This window comes from Melozone crissalis, unplaced genomic scaffold, assembly GCF_028551555.1.
Source record: "Melozone crissalis strain CALT ecotype California unplaced genomic scaffold, PUWL_Pcris_2 ptg000005l_1, whole genome shotgun sequence".
NCBI lineage: Eukaryota > Metazoa > Chordata > Aves > Passeriformes > Passerellidae > Melozone > Melozone crissalis.
Genome location: NW_026535783.1, coordinates 27,112,594 through 27,128,059, shown reverse-complemented (window position 1 = coordinate 27,128,059; position 15,466 = coordinate 27,112,594). Strand labels below are relative to the sequence as shown.

Below are 15,466 nucleotides of genomic sequence, written 5' to 3'. Positions count from 1 at the left end.
ACTGTTGGCAGCTACTGTAATTTGCTCTTCTTGGGCATGTGCACCGTGAAATTAATGACAGGGTTGCAATATAAGAGGTTGTGTAGAACTTCTGCCTAACATGGATTTGATTTTCAGTGTGAAACACTGAATAGGTGTAATTAGAACCGTGTAAGATTTCCAAACTTTTGAGAGCCTAATTCTGCAGGTCATTACCTCACCTAGTGTTTGATTCTATATATAGTCTCTGCTTCCTTGATACTTATTATTTTGTGTATTTAAACAATAAAATATACATTTTATTAAATAAATACAAAAATACATCTTGCTTCCAAATCCAAAAATAACCACTTGCTACTATAGGCTGCAAAAGTTGTTCTCTTCTCTAAAAAGGTACTTTAAAAATATAGGATAATTTTTTTCCACCTTTGACTCCTGTTAGTTAATTGCAGTGCTGTTAGTCAGCTGATGACATCAGGCTAATTTAGGGCTTTAGAATACTTTCTGTTTGGTTTGCTGCTGATATTTGCTAGGAAGAGAAGAGCAAGACAGGAACTACTTACTTGAATGACTGAACTCAGTTGGGGAGATGCAGAAAATAGCTTCCTGTAACAGCTGCCAGTTTTATTGTTTCAGTTCTCTGTGTCGCAAACACAACTACAATTACTGCAACACTGTCACACCTTTAAATTTTTTTGTAAAATTTTCTTTCAGCGTCCTTGAAGATGCAGAGCATACTGAGATTGCTTTTCATGCGCTTATGCCAGTCTGAATTTACATTTTGTTCTTTAATTACCAGTGGTTTGATAATTCAACCCTACTGGAAGAAGAATGAAGTTGATGATGGAAATGATAGAGGGCTCTTTGTCACAGATGGAAATGACTGGTTTGTTCATTTGTTTGGGTTGTATTTTGCTTCCTAGAATCAGTCACAGTCAGAATTGCCAGAAAATCCTGTGTTACTGTGATAAAACCAAAATGAAGGAGCAAAAGCCACCTTATTGTCAGATTAAAAGTGTAACTGTTGCTGCAGGTACAGGGGCTAAATGGAGTTTAATTTCCAAGTGGGTTTAAACTACAACAGATGGAGAAGAGAAATTATCTAAGTGGAACACATGTGGTCTATTGCTCAAAGCATTTATAGGTCTTATTGTTGTTACTTAGTCCCGTGCAGCTTGTATGAACGATGCTAAACATAGTTGGATTTCTTTATGAAGCCATGTAATGATGTTGTTGTTCTCTTCAAAGAACACAGAGTATCTGAAAGTCAGATATTAATATTTCTGCATATGAAATCTTTCCTTGGGCTTTTCTGATTGAAAGTGCCTGGCTAACAGCAACCGAAATACCATAATGCAGGAAATGGATTGTGGCTTTTACCATTTCCTCCAACTCTGAATAATTAATTAGCAGACAAAATAGAAAAGTGGGGAAAATTGCATATATTCTATTTGCAGTGTTTCAGAATCCCATAAAGTAAGAATTAATTTTAGTGTTTCAACTGATTTTAATAGCTGTACATTTTCCAGATGTTTTTAATTTGTCTGTTTCTTGTTTTATAATCTCATTCTTAAGAATTGGTGATTGGCAGTACTTTGCATTCTTAATGCATCCTATTGATACATTTTTGATGGATTTTTTTGTCCAACCTACTCTTAACATATAAATTGTATTTAAAACCTTCTTTTAAATATTTCCTAGTGAATTTACTGGGGACCTGTTATAAAAAGTATTACCAGCAGATACTTTGTATTTCAACTGCAGATTGAATTTGGCTATTGTCTTTATTTTCTGCTGTAAAGCACAGTAGGGAAGAAGGGAGTGTCTGAGAAAATTATTCCAGATGGTTTGCACCATCCAGTTGGGTGGATTAGCTTGAGGCAGTGCTTTTGAGGGTAAAGTGGTAGTGGGTAGCAGTTCCATGTGTTCCAAAATGGCATGCTGAATGGTAATTTTAATTTTTGACCATTTCAATCCATTGAAAGAAGAGAAAAAAAAGGATTCTTTTACTTGGAAGCTGGCACGGCAGGTGTGTGTGATCTGAGAATATGAGGTTTTCAGAACATCCTGTTCCAAGGTTTTTTCTAGTTGAATTCATACTTCCTTCATACTAGAAGCTGTTTCTGTAAATTCCTGTCCTTTGGGATGTAGGAATGCAGTGATACAAACAAGTTCTATTTTGACTGGCCTTGTGGTAGTTGAGATTTTATTCCTTCCCTTTCTTAAAGATTACTAATATGTTTTTCCAGAGGTTACATCCCTGACTAATAAATTAGCTGGTTGTTTTGCAGTAGAATCGCATCACAATAGGGGTGTTTATGTCATTTAGGAACAAATCAGAGTTTCACTGTCTTGGTTAACAGAAGATTTTCATAATGAATTGACAATGGACTAGTGGAGTAACAGTTTTATAGTCTCCAGCTCAATTCTCAAAGGTCTGTACAGAGGCAGAGCAGGATTACAGGTGGTCAAAATATCATCCTGTTTTTTCCTTCCACTCCCAGGGATGCTGTTTTTTGGTTTGTATCAATTTGTTGCTTTCTCTTTTTGTTTTCTCTAAGCAAGTTTTCTGCTTTTTTAGGACAACTAAAAGACATTGTACTTTATATGATGGACAGCATTCCACTCTCTCAGGAGTATGTCATATTCCAATGGCTGAGCCTTTCTGCACCAAAACCAGAGAGGTTAGTGAATTCTGTAATAGTGTTAAGAAATGTTGTTTTATGGCACTTATTTGTGATATATTAGTCTAATTGTGCATTCTTAGAAGGCAGAGGCAATATGCACCTCTTTATCCTGTTTCTCAGATACATCATGGTATTAAGAATGAATGTAACATTTAGAAAGCATGGGAAGTAATAAAAGATCTTGTGTCTGTCTTCCTAAGTCAGTTGGCAACATATATTCCTACAATCTTAATAGCAGGACAAAAGATCTTTATTTTAATCAAATAACCAAGAAAGCAATGAAGTGAACAAAGCAGTTTGAATTAGAAATTAGTTCCATTTTTTTCTGAATAAAGATGAACCTATGGTAATGACACTCTGCATACTCAGATATTTAATCAAGTAGTGCTTTCACATTCACAAAAATAGCAGTATTACTATTTGCGCTTTTGTGTATTGTAGAGGTGGGTGGTGGTGGAGAGTCAAGGCTTAGGATGTTAAGCATTGAAACAAGCCAAATTGTATTTGCCATTTATTCTTAGTTGTTGCTCTCAGTTGCGTCACTTTTCGGGCTTCTCAGACTACAGAGTGTGAAACACTTCTCTGTTTTTCAGCACCTTTATAAACTTCTGGGAGGAGTGTGTCTGATTAAATATGTCACCTTAGTGTATTCCTAGAGTTGAGGAAAAAGGAAGGTGAAGATTGAACTGCATGTTTTGTGGTGTTGTGGAATGCTCTGATCGGTAGCTGCAAGGAGGTACATTCTTCAGAGGAACAGGAGTACTTACAGAGTCAGTCATGGTCATCTAAGAGACCTGCTGTCTGCAATCAAGACAAAGCTAATTGTGAAGCAGGTGGCACAAATAACCAGAGCATGTACAAACATTTGGACTACTGAGCTGTTCTGCTTTTGTCACCAGTTCTCTTCAGTGTCATGTACTTTTTTTGTAAATTGACCATGCTGGTTTAGACATATCCACTTTGGGAATCAAGGTGTTTTACAATGACCTAAAGATACTCTTAAGTCTCATGAAGAAACAAAGCACTGCATATTATACATGTGCATGTTTTTGCCCTTCTTTCAATGAGCAGCAAATTATGCAAAATACTTTGCATTTTTCTTGCAAAAAGAGCCTAGCTACATGCTCTTAGCAAAGATTAGTTGGTATTTAGTTGCTTTCTACTGCAAGCATGATGTCATGTCACACAGATGCAAGGAGTTTATTAAGAAATGGATTAAAAAGTGTTATTACTTTGGTGATTGGCAGTACTTCACATTGTCCTTTTTTTAAAAAAGCAAGCACTCATACATAAGACATTTCCTGAGACTGCAGGAAGCAGTTTTCTTTCAGTTGTTAACAAGCTAGAGATGTTATTTGGGTTTTTCATTTTTTGAAAAGCCAGCAAAGAAATGTGCCTTTTCAAACTGAGAAAAAACATTTAGGTACTTCCCAGTCTCACATGTGATCATTATCTCGTTAGTTTGTGCATTCTAGTCAGCCTGAGAGATGCTTTAAAGAACATGTGGGTTTGAGCTCTTTGTGAGACTGAGAAGGAGTGTTTTCACTTCATTAGAAAATATCAGATAAAAGTGATGTAAATTTTTTCCTGAAACTATGTCTGCAAATTGTTGAGATAATTTCAGCCCAGTTTATCCCAGTTCAAAGGAATTTCATAGGTAAGTGCAGTAATAATAAAAAAGCCAAAATAATGAATGTAATATGTTTAAGGAATTTTGCAGCAAAATATCTGAAACCTTCATATGTTGCTTTTATGCAAGTACATTAAAATTATCTGGTTTAGTTGGTTTATGCACTGTAAGTTAAATGAGAATCTAAATGGAGTTTTACCTTTTTCTCTCAGAAGTTTTGAATAATATAGGGTATTTTGGGTATTGCTGCTTTTAGAAACTGAGGCTTAGCACAACATCCTATAGGCAGTAAAGTTGGAACTTTGTAAAGAGTTTCAGAAAGATACTGTGGCTCACCTGTGGTTATGTCATGTCAGTTGGTCAGTTGGTTTATTAACAATGTAATTAACTAGCGTTCTTCTAATATATTCATAATTCATATATTCAGAATTAATAGCATCAATAAACCTAAATATTAGGTGTGATTATTACTAGATCAACTTACAGCACAGAATGATTCACAGACTATTAAGGGGTTGTAAAGGACCTTGAAGATTATGTAGGCCCAGCTGCCACTGCCATGTGCAGGGGTACCTTCCACTAGAACAAATTTCTCAAGGCCTTATCCAACCATGCCTTGAACATTCCCAGTGTTGTGGCATCCACAGCCTCCTTGGGCAGCCTGTCCCAGTGTCTCACCACTCTCACATTAAAAAATGTCTTCCTGAAATCTAATCTGAATTTCCCCTCTTTCAACTTGTGGCTGTTATCCTTGTCTTATCACTACAGTTCCTGACGAGGAGTCCCTCTCCACCTCCCTGTTGAACCCTTCAGATACTGGAAGGTTGCTATGAGGTTTCCCCGAAGCCTTCTCTTCTCCAGGCCCAAATTTCTCAGCCTGTCTTCATAGGGGAGGTGTTCCACTACTCTTACCAATTTCGAGACCCTCCTCTGAATTTGTTCAAACAGTTCCAAGTCTTTCCTACAGTAAGGACCCCAGAGCTTGTTGCAATGTTCCAGTAGGATCACCTACTGGAGCAGAGCAGAGGAGCAGAATCCTCTCCATCACCCTGCTGCCCACATTGCTCTGGATGCAACCCAGGATCCTATTGCCTTTCTGGTCTCTAGAGTGCTCATGGCTGGGTCATGTTGAGTTTTTCATCAGCCATCACCCTCAAGTCCTTCTCAGCAGGGCTGCTCTCAGTCACTTCATCCAACCTGCACATGTGTCAGGTGTTGCCACCCAGGTACAGTGCAGACTTACCTGTTTACACACATCTGCAGTGGCAGATGCAGGTGGTCCAGCTTTATTTTGTTGTGCTGCTCCACAAAATCACTGCTCTACGCAATCCACTGATCCACATGCCAGGGACGAGGCACCCCACAGGGTTGTGTAACACACTTGAGCTCTTGTTGCTTGTTGCATCTGTTTGTGTTGAATGTAGGCTTCTTACAGTGTTTTGCGGGGAAGCTGCTCCACAGTCATGATGCCAAGTGTCATCTAGTGGTGTCAGACTAGGTTTTTCACTGCTGCTGTGTTATGAAGGTCTCTCCTGGCCTACCACAATTTTTGAAAGTGCTTTTGCTTTCTTCTCTATCTTTTACTTTTTTTGTTGATGGCCATTTTAAATAGATGGCGTCATGGATCCTCTCACTTTCCTACTCAGGACAGTGATTGGTGTCCTAGTCCCATTTATCTAGGCCAGTATCCTCTTATTCCAGCTGTATCAACTGGCATTATCCAGGCTGATTACCAAGAGAGAAAGTCAGGATTATTCTGCCATATATTAGGTTCTTGTTAGAACTAAAAAAGCTGATGGGAGGTTGTCTTGTTTTGAAAGACAGATGTCTACTAGGGAAGGCAGGAGCCTCCCTTGGAATGGAGAATGTAAACCCTTTCCCTCTGAATTATTATAATTTTGAGAATAAGGGGCTCTCAGGCAAAAAGAAATTGGAATAGGAATAACAGTTAGTTACTGGTGTGTAATAAAGCAAACAAACAATGACTACAGCATTAACACAAACAGGGCCCAGTCCCGGCCTGCTCGGCCGCGGCGCTTTCCCTCTGCTGCAGTTCCGGGCTCGGCCGGCAGGGGCGCTGCTGCTCCCGGGGGCGGGGGCGGTGCCTCCACCGCTCTCAGGGGGCGCTGTGGCGATGGCGGCTCGGCCCGAACGGGCAGGGACGGGGGTGAGGCCTTGGTCCACAAACCCCGTGGCACCGATCCCGGGGCCCAGCGGGACTCTCAGGAGCATCGAGCCCACAGCAGAAGAAGCAGGACCGAGCTGGGCTCTGGCGGCAGCAGCGAATTGCCTTCCCGAAGCAGCAGTTCGGACCATCCTGCTCTGAAGCTACCGAGCAAAGTCGCCGAGCAGGAGAGCTAGCAGCTGCCGCAGCCCTGCTTTACCTGCCCCACTCCCCTGGGCCTGGCCAATTCTTTTGTTTTTCTGCAGCACCCTGTCTTTGCCTTAAGTACTCAGTCCTTACAGTTTCCTAGCAACTTATGATGAAAATTCTGTAAGTAAAAAGGAGGAAAAGGAAAGAAATCTAACCCCCAACAGACTACATGCTATATGTCCAATATGCAGCTCTGCCACTGGAGGGGGAAAACCTGGTAATAATTTCTGTACAGATTCCCAGGGTACTCTTTGAATTATGTGCTTGTAAAGTCTGACTTTCAAAATATAAATTTCTTACCACTGTTTTCCCTGTCTCCATCATGTGATAACGTAGTGCTCAGTGGAATGCTTTTACCTGCAGTTCTGTCTGCAATGTAGGCACAATCTAAATGTGCAAAACATTCTGTTTCCCAGTCTTCTTGGTCTGCATTGAAAGCAGTAATCCAACTGATATGAATAAAATCAGATGAGTTCAAGTTAATCCCTGTTGATAGGACTATTATTTTTTTTCTTGTTGGGTGAGGAAAACAAAACTCATCTTTGGTTTTGGACAGCTGTGACTGTATAAAGTTAACTTCTTTTCTGTGCAAGTTTGTGGTGGAATGCAAAGGCAGTGCATGAAGGGAGTTACTTCCTTTCTTCAACATTGGCATGTTTTGCAGGTTCTTATTGAGACTGCCAAGAAGCTGGGCCTCCAGTGTCACTCCAAGGGGACAATGATCACAATTGAAGGCCCACGTTTCAGCTCTCGAGCAGAAAGCTGTGTTTTTCGCAGTTGGGGAGCTGATGTTATCAACATGACTACAGTGCCTGAAGTGATTCTTGCAAAGGAAGCTGGAATGAGTTATGCTAGTATTGCCATGGCAACAGATTATGACTGCTGGAAGGAGCATGAAGAAGCTGTGAGTGAAACTTTTTTCCTCTGGTGTTGACCTGAGGAATTTGAGTGAGAATGTGTAGATTTTGATCAGAGATGACATACTATACTAAATCTGTTCTTAATTATGTTAGAATCCCTGAGTTATTCTTGATGAATTATTGTGAAAGTAAAAATAGAGTCAGTTGTTGCTATTACATTCATTTTCATGAACCTGCCTCACTACTAGCAAACCTTTTGTTTCCTATTATCTGAATCAGGGGGTCTGTAAGTATGAAGCTCATGAATTCTATGTGACTTGTCTTCTTTGTGACTGATTGGTCTGATGATTTTACTTTTGCAGCTCTGTACAAAACAACGTATATGCTTTATTTGTATTTGTTTGCAATACACAACTATAAACCATAAACATACAGAGGAAAAAACATTTGCACTATCTAAAAAGACTGATATTCTAAGGCTTCACTTTTACATTTCTGAGTTAAATTTGTTTGTGTGTTTAAAATGTGTGCCATCAAAATGGAGACACAGCACTCAGTTGTATTGTATTTCTAGGTTTCAGTGGATAAAGTTTTAAAGACACTGAAAGGGAATGCAAATAAGGCTACAAGCATACTCCTTTCTGCCATACCTCAAATAGGCTCCATGGAATGGACCAGCACCCTGCACACTCTGAAAGTAAGTACATGATCGAGGCTGATAAGCACCAGGGACAGTGTGTGTGTGTGCGCAGGTGTATGTTACAGGATGTTTTTGCTTAAATCAAAATGTTTCAAGAAACCAAATACATTCAAGAAGGGCGGACAGATTCTGCATGATTCTTGCAAGTTTTGTTGTCAAGATCTAGCTTCAGTTTCACAAGAAGTTTTGGAAAAGGTTAAAAAAACCAGATAGCTATATATGGTTGATGAAGTGAGACATCAACCATAAGATGTTCATAAGATACAAATAAATGAGATACACAGTAAGATACAAATAGATGTGAGTATCCAAATTAAACCCTGATCTTGGATCTTACCACAAGGAAGAATCAACTGGAAGAGACTGAACCAAACCAAAAATATTATGCACACTTTAATATGTAGAACAGGAAGAGTCCTAAAACATATGGGTAATAATGAATTTGGAATTACTAGAATTGTGTTCTCTGTAGGTTTTAAGTCCAAGGTACATGAAAAAAATATGGAAAAGAAAAACATTTCAAAATATATTGACAAGGGGGTTCTTAAGGAGAATTTTTCTTAGACAAGGTTTACTTGTGTTTTTTATCATCTGTATTTGACAGGCATACTCAAGATTCATTTGTGGATATAACAAAGTGGGGGGAAAACAATGTGAAGAAAGTTGGGATGTCTATTCAGCTTCTTGGCAAGCTTTTTTTGGCTGGATTGAGATAAGGCCCAGGAGGGATCATTCATCAAATACTGTCATGAACAAAACAGGCTCAGCTTAGACATATTAATTGAATTTATTACTAACAAAATCAGAGCAGGATAATTCCACCCCTGGCTTCTATGAATATTTAAGAATTATAATCAAAATTACACTCAACATATAACACTTAGCTAGAACAACAAAAAATTACTAAACTAAACAGAAGAAAAAAATTGCTGCACTTAATCTAAGGTACAGTCATTACACAGAACCAAAAGGACAAATTGCACAAAAAATCTCCCCCTAGATTTTCGTTATAATTACAATACAAATTTCCTACTATCATTCTACCTCATTTTGTGATTTAATACTTATTTTGTCTGTTATTTCTCCCAATTAATGTCGTTATCTCAAAGTCCTCATGTTTGCCTGCATTCTCCACCAAAAATGTTGCAATTTTGACACTGGCCAAAGGCCAGTGCACCCATGAAAAATCATTCACTCATGCTTCTCTGCTATAGTTGAGCAGAGGAGGGGGAAAGAAAAAGAAGTTAAAAGGTTCGTGGGGTGAGATAAGGATTAGGAATAAACACTCTAAGGGCAAAACAGAGTCAAAACTTTAAAAGATATAAAGAAAAAATTATTAATAGAATTAAAAGAGGTTAACGAGAACAAAAACCTGTAGAACACCATTCGTCCCCTCCCCCAGCCCTTCTTTCCTTCCCACCAACAGAAAAGAGAGACTAAACCTGGAGTTTTAGTTTTAGAGTTTGTCACGTCTAAAAATCTTCAGTTTGCTTAGGGAGGGGTCTCTTTTGCCATGCCACCCTGTAGACCCTTGCTACCCAAACCAGGCCAATATGTCAAACCCAGTATGTCATATCAGTGATTCTCTTCTCTAGTTTAGTCAATGTCATGAAGGGAAGGCATATTCAGTAAAATGCACCTCAGGCACTTCTTAAACATAAAATGACCAGGTCAGGTTTGTAGAATTCTAACCCAAATTCTTGAAATTACTCTTTTGCCAATTCTTTACTGAAAAACCTACTTTTCTTTATGAGTCCCTGAATTATCTTTATGAACCTTCCTCACCTGGTTATCTGAAACAGTTATTTTAATGTTCCCTCTGTACATATGAGAGAGGTAACTGACATTTTCCTTTCCCTTTTGCGTTCATTAGGAAGTTGTATCATTGGATGGATAAGGGCAGCACCAAAATTACTATTGCTTCTTCCCTCTAATCCACTGAAAACATTTTCAGAGAATAGGACTGCATTTTTTAATACAGATGCCTAGCTATACAACAAACTCAAGAGTTTGAACAAATAATATAAAATGCACTAGATATTCCTCAGGCACTTTTTTTTTTCCATACTGGCATGAAAGGAAATGGTTTCCAAGTATATTATGCTGCTTAAGTGCTGATGAATCTGCCTTGGTTTCTGGCAGGCATACTTCAGTGAGCAGTGTCCTCCTGTGTTCCTTTTCATAATTGTCTTGAATCTTCATTGGGAGTGAAAGAGAGCTGGCACTACATTTGCAATATTCCCCTTTATTGAACGCCAGCTGTTCTTTCACTTCATTGTCAAGTACTTCTTCCAGCTCAGTCCCCTAAGTACTGGAAGAGGAAAATGTGATGCACCAGAGGAAGGGTCACTTGGGTCCTAGTGTTGCTTCTTAATTTTTTTCTCTTAAATATCAACTGCCTCATATCAATGATGAATAATGAAATAGTTTTACTTACAATTCTTAGGTGTTTATGTTCTTTGCAGACAGGTTTGAGTGATAGTGTACTGGGAAAAAGAGCTGATCTGAAGGCTCTGGAAGAGCTGGAAAGAGGCAGTGGGGATTGAAATTTTATATCAAGAAAGTAGGAGCCACAAGGATTAATGACTTGAAAAAACAAGAACTGTGGAATAGTGAGAAGTTCTGCAGCTCCAAAGGCTTTGGAGGCTTCCTTTAATTTTACATAGGAACATCAGGAAAGGCTACAAATGTTCCTGTTTGGGGAATTCAGTGGTGATAAAGCAGAGGAAGGATTGGTGTTAACAAATGAGAGAGGCAATTTTGCAGGGAAGCAAAGAGAAAGATACATGTATGTGCCTCTGTACAAGTATGTAATTGAACCATAAAGAGTTTTTAAAATCTATTGTCTTGTATTGTACTTCAGTATATTTTATATTGTGAGTTTTGAAGGCCAGACTATTTCAACTGTTTTGGAGGTGTTTTCCTAGATCTTGAAGGCAGCTGCTCTTGCAGCACTGTGGAAATGTGTTAAAGAACACAGACAAGGAGCCAGCTGAGTAAGACTGCAGCTGGTACACTCCTTTCAGTGACAGAATATAGCCAAGCCATAGCTGTGCGTATGAAATGGGCAAATGTCTGGTTTAGTGTTGGGGCAGCTTGTGAAACAGTAAATCTCTATGTAGACACAGCTTTTCTTCAAGATCTGTAATCTGTCTGCTTTGACAGGAGGAACTTCACCTGGCAGGAGAAAATGTGCTGTCAGTCTCTGCCTACCTTTATTTCTCTGTCTCCTTGTGTGGAAGCATTAATCCCAGATCAACACACACGCCAGTGGTGTCACCTCTGAATCTCACTGTAATTTCAGGAGAGACTTTGGTGTTGAAACAAAATGTCCAAGGGCTGTTTTTTGAATAAAGGATAAGCTGCTTGCCATCACTTCTCTTTACTGTATCATTTAATCTTTGATATGTCAGTGAGTGTAAGTGTACTTTGAAAGTCTAAGATTAATTTAGGCCAGTGTTTCGTGGCTTTCTTGCTGTAAAGAGATACGTTTCCAGTGTCAATTTAAAGCCCTCACTCTTTCAGATCAGGTTATGACCACCTGCTGTTTATGTCAAGTGTCAGGAAACACAGATGATGCTTTTGATGACAGTGGTCCAAGTGATTTCTGGTTGGTGTCAAGGAAATTTCTGGATAGGCTGGTCAGTCATGGGTGATATACAGCTGGATATGCTGTTAACTGAGAAGAGTTGTTTAGTGAGATGATAATTACTGACAGTTGTTGCTGTAATCTTCATGAAATTGTGGCATTTGACATCTTATGAGGAGCAAGTAACGCAATTAACAGTACAGATTCAGGTGAGCAGGGCTGGAGTTCAGGTAAGCATACTCGTTTTCTGAAGAGTCAGGGAGCTCCAGAATGTTGGCAGGTCTTCAAGGGCAGCGTTCTGATCCACAGAAAGATTTTGACTGAACAGGAAACAGCTCCAGTGCAAAAATGCAGCAATCGAGGATTGGCAGCAGAAACAAGCTGCAAAGAGAGAACCCAGATGGAAGTGCAGGTGTGTTAGGGATGCTTTCAGGACAGTGGAAGCTTGTCTGTAGTTGACAATTGGAAAAGATGTCAAAGGCAGCAAGGACTGCAGCCAAAGCATTGGTAACAAAAACTTATCATGTAAAACATGGGCTCATTGTCCATAATGTAAGTGAATTGGTGGCAGCAAACAATTTCATATGTTTCAAGACTTTTTTTTAATCTTTTCTAAGAAAAGTATGAGTTTAAAAAAAACTGTCCCGTTTAGAAGAATTTTAACTCATCATAACTGGGAATTGAGCTCTGTACCTTTATTACATTACAATAATGGTTAACCCCATGAGTATCAGGAGAGAATCTGTACTATAATGGTAAAAGGAATTTCCTGTTAGAACTGATTTTTTTTTACAGTGTGTCTGTAAGAAGATCAGCTTGTGGTAAGGTGTCAGAGCTTTTGTGAGTGCTCCTTAGGTAAATTTCATTACTCTCTGGGGAAACCTGCTTGTACTACCTGCCTTTTTCTTGAACTTCTGTACTAGCCTGTGAGAAATGTATTTGTCAGATCTCTGATACAAGGAATAATGCTCTATTTTGAGAGTTGTGGTAAGTGAATACTCTAGGATAGTTTAGATTGGGTAAGCTAACTGCAGATGTATTTCAGTACACTTCATTAGGGAGTCACTTAGACATTTATGTGATTTGACAGGTAACAAGTTGAAGGGCATAAAGCTTAATATTTTTTTCGGTAATTTTTTCTAATCTATCTCAAACTGAAACTTACATTCCTAAGTTCTGTATTTAGAACTCTAATCTTGTAAATATCTTTGAGTAATTCTCTTCCTCAAAAAATATCTCATCTGTGATGCTGGTCAGTGAATGTACATGTGTGATCACAGTATATTGGCACAGGTGAGTAAAGTGGAGGAGGAAAATTCATCAAGGCTTCACTTCAACTGTAGTTGCATTGGTCTACATGCAGGGGTACTTGCAGGCCAAGAAATTCTCACAAAAGCTGAGATTAAAATGTTTCTTAGACCCTGCCCTTGAATGTGGCTAATGTCAAAGTTGCCTGTCCCTACATCACTTGAGTATTTCATTCACCCACAGTCAATGCCATCTGGCTGGTTTCTGTTCTTGATAGCTGTACTTCAGAATTTATAAAAGTCATATAAAAGTCACAGAAAGCATGCTGCACAATTTTTCATTTGCAGTCTGTAAGCCCAAAGTTCATAAATTAGTGGTTTTGCAATATCGTTGTTCTTCTCCATACCAATAATCCTATTACATAGCTTTGCAAAAGTTGTAATGAAAACTCATTTTGTGTGTATGCCCTCCTTGTAATAATACTGACTTCTGTGGTGTTGGAAAAAGTTGGAGATACTATGCACATGAAAGGATTTATACATATTTGTACCCAAATGGAAGCTACATAATCTACCTTTACAATGAAAAGTAACTCTCTCTACATTGGAAAAAGAAGCACTTATCTCCTGTGACTTTGTATTTCAGACAACGGTGCAGTGTTCGGTTATCCTGCCAAAGCAGTAACAACCTGGATGAACCTTGAAGTTTCAGTGCTCTCAAGGAAGAGTGGATCACTTTCGAGCTTTCAGAGGTCATAATATCTTCAAAGATTGCTACAAGCTTAAAAGAATGGACTAAACATTGACCAATGATCATGTGTAAGGCTGCTGTTAAAATCTTTGTCGGTTTGATCACATATAATATGGTTAAAATTAGATTTTGAGTACATTTTCAACTATAAATAGCCCTATTGACAAACTGTATCTGACAGAGAAAAAAAGTCAGTATCCTCTATTCAGTGGTACCTTTTAACTGGTGATAGAAAGCAAAGTCTAAGTTATATTATTGTTGCAGTTTCATAAAATAAGGTCTACGAAAGCAGACTCACAGGCTATTTGTGTTGCCGTTTCTACCTCCATCTTTTCCTTCAACAAGGCACATGATTACAATTCACTTCAGAAACGTAACAGAAAAACTGAACAATTTCAAATTAAAATTATACTATTTTTATACATTATCCTTATTTTTTATTCCAGTGATTTTTTTAAGCAGCGTATTTGTTTTGTGTGCTAGAAGACCTGGTTTAATAATTATGGTGGTTCTGTCACAGCAGCAGGTGTGTAATGAGAGTATTGGAGACCGAAGTAATGCCTAAACCAAATTTGTGCCTGAAGATGTACTTACATGACTTACAGAACTGTACAGAAAAAGTACTTTGCTGACAATGTCCCAAACACACCCATTTTCTGCTTTATTGAACAGCTCCAATTTTAGTTCCTGTATTAAGTGATGAATGTGCTCAAGTGGTTTGAATGTATGCATTTCAATTTTTTAATACAGTTTTATTTTAATAAAACAACCTGCTACTTCTTATCTAGTAAATAAAACAAATGAAACATATACTTCTCTAAGATGTGTGGAAATCGGGAGGGGAGGTATTTACTTCTAGTCATTATGTATCACAATTATTTTTGCCATTCATTAAACAGGTTGGTGATGATATCTTGTAAACAACACTTCCAGAAAGACACTTTTTAGAAAATACTCTGCTGCTCAGAACTTTAGGTTCTAAGTCCCTGAACGGGGATTGCTGAGGCAGAAGTGAATCAGAGTGCAAGGAAAAGATCAGAAACATGAATGGTAAGGATCCTCATAGTACTGTAAAAAAAAAAATACTAATCCAGAGGAAAATAGAGGAAAGCTGGTACACAAGCATTTTAGCTTCCTTGTCTTTTTCTATTAGACACCCAGTCTCCTGCTGTGAAATCCTTTAGATTTGGATGTATTGTTTCTAGCAAAACCAGTAGAGGTGCTTTTCAGGTACTGGGGAAAATAGTTTAACCAATTTTCTATATTCATGGTGTTTTTTAAAAATTTGGATTGCAGGAGCCAGAGCTGGAACATACATTTCATTACCTTCCATTAAGCCAAATCATATATGTGGCCTTAAGAATGGTTTCCATTTTTATCTTCCTTCCATTGGCACTTCTGGTGAAATGGATCAGATCTGTGTGTTCTAAAGAGAAAGCTTTTTGCTGGGTGTTAATTTTCAATCCCCTTGGGTTTCTCTTTTTGCACTTGGTAGTGACATATAATGGTAATTGTTATGCTATTTTTTTTGTTTATATACTGGATACTTAGTGTCACAGGAGAGTGGCACAGAGCAGATCCATAGGTAGTGGCTTCTGTTACACATTTCTGTTACATATTCTTCATATGTGAGGCTAGGTGAGAACATA

At 38.4% G+C, this 15,466-nt stretch overlaps 1 protein-coding gene across 1 annotated transcript in view; it reads left to right on the top strand.

The window, feature by feature from the left end:
* Nucleotides 1-14,629, top strand: part of MTAP (methylthioadenosine phosphorylase) — a 32,126-nt gene extending 17,497 nt beyond the window's left edge. Inside the window, exons 5-8 of the mRNA XM_054288499.1 lie at nucleotides 2,561-2,663; nucleotides 7,335-7,574; nucleotides 8,105-8,227; nucleotides 13,713-14,629. Coding sequence (XP_054144474.1) covers nucleotides 2,561-2,663; nucleotides 7,335-7,574; nucleotides 8,105-8,227; nucleotides 13,713-13,751 — 505 coding nt within the window. The 3' untranslated portion in view covers nucleotides 13,752-14,629. The remainder of the gene's footprint in view (nucleotides 1-2,560; nucleotides 2,664-7,334; nucleotides 7,575-8,104; nucleotides 8,228-13,712) is intronic.
* Nucleotides 14,630-15,466: the final 837 nt, after the last annotated feature.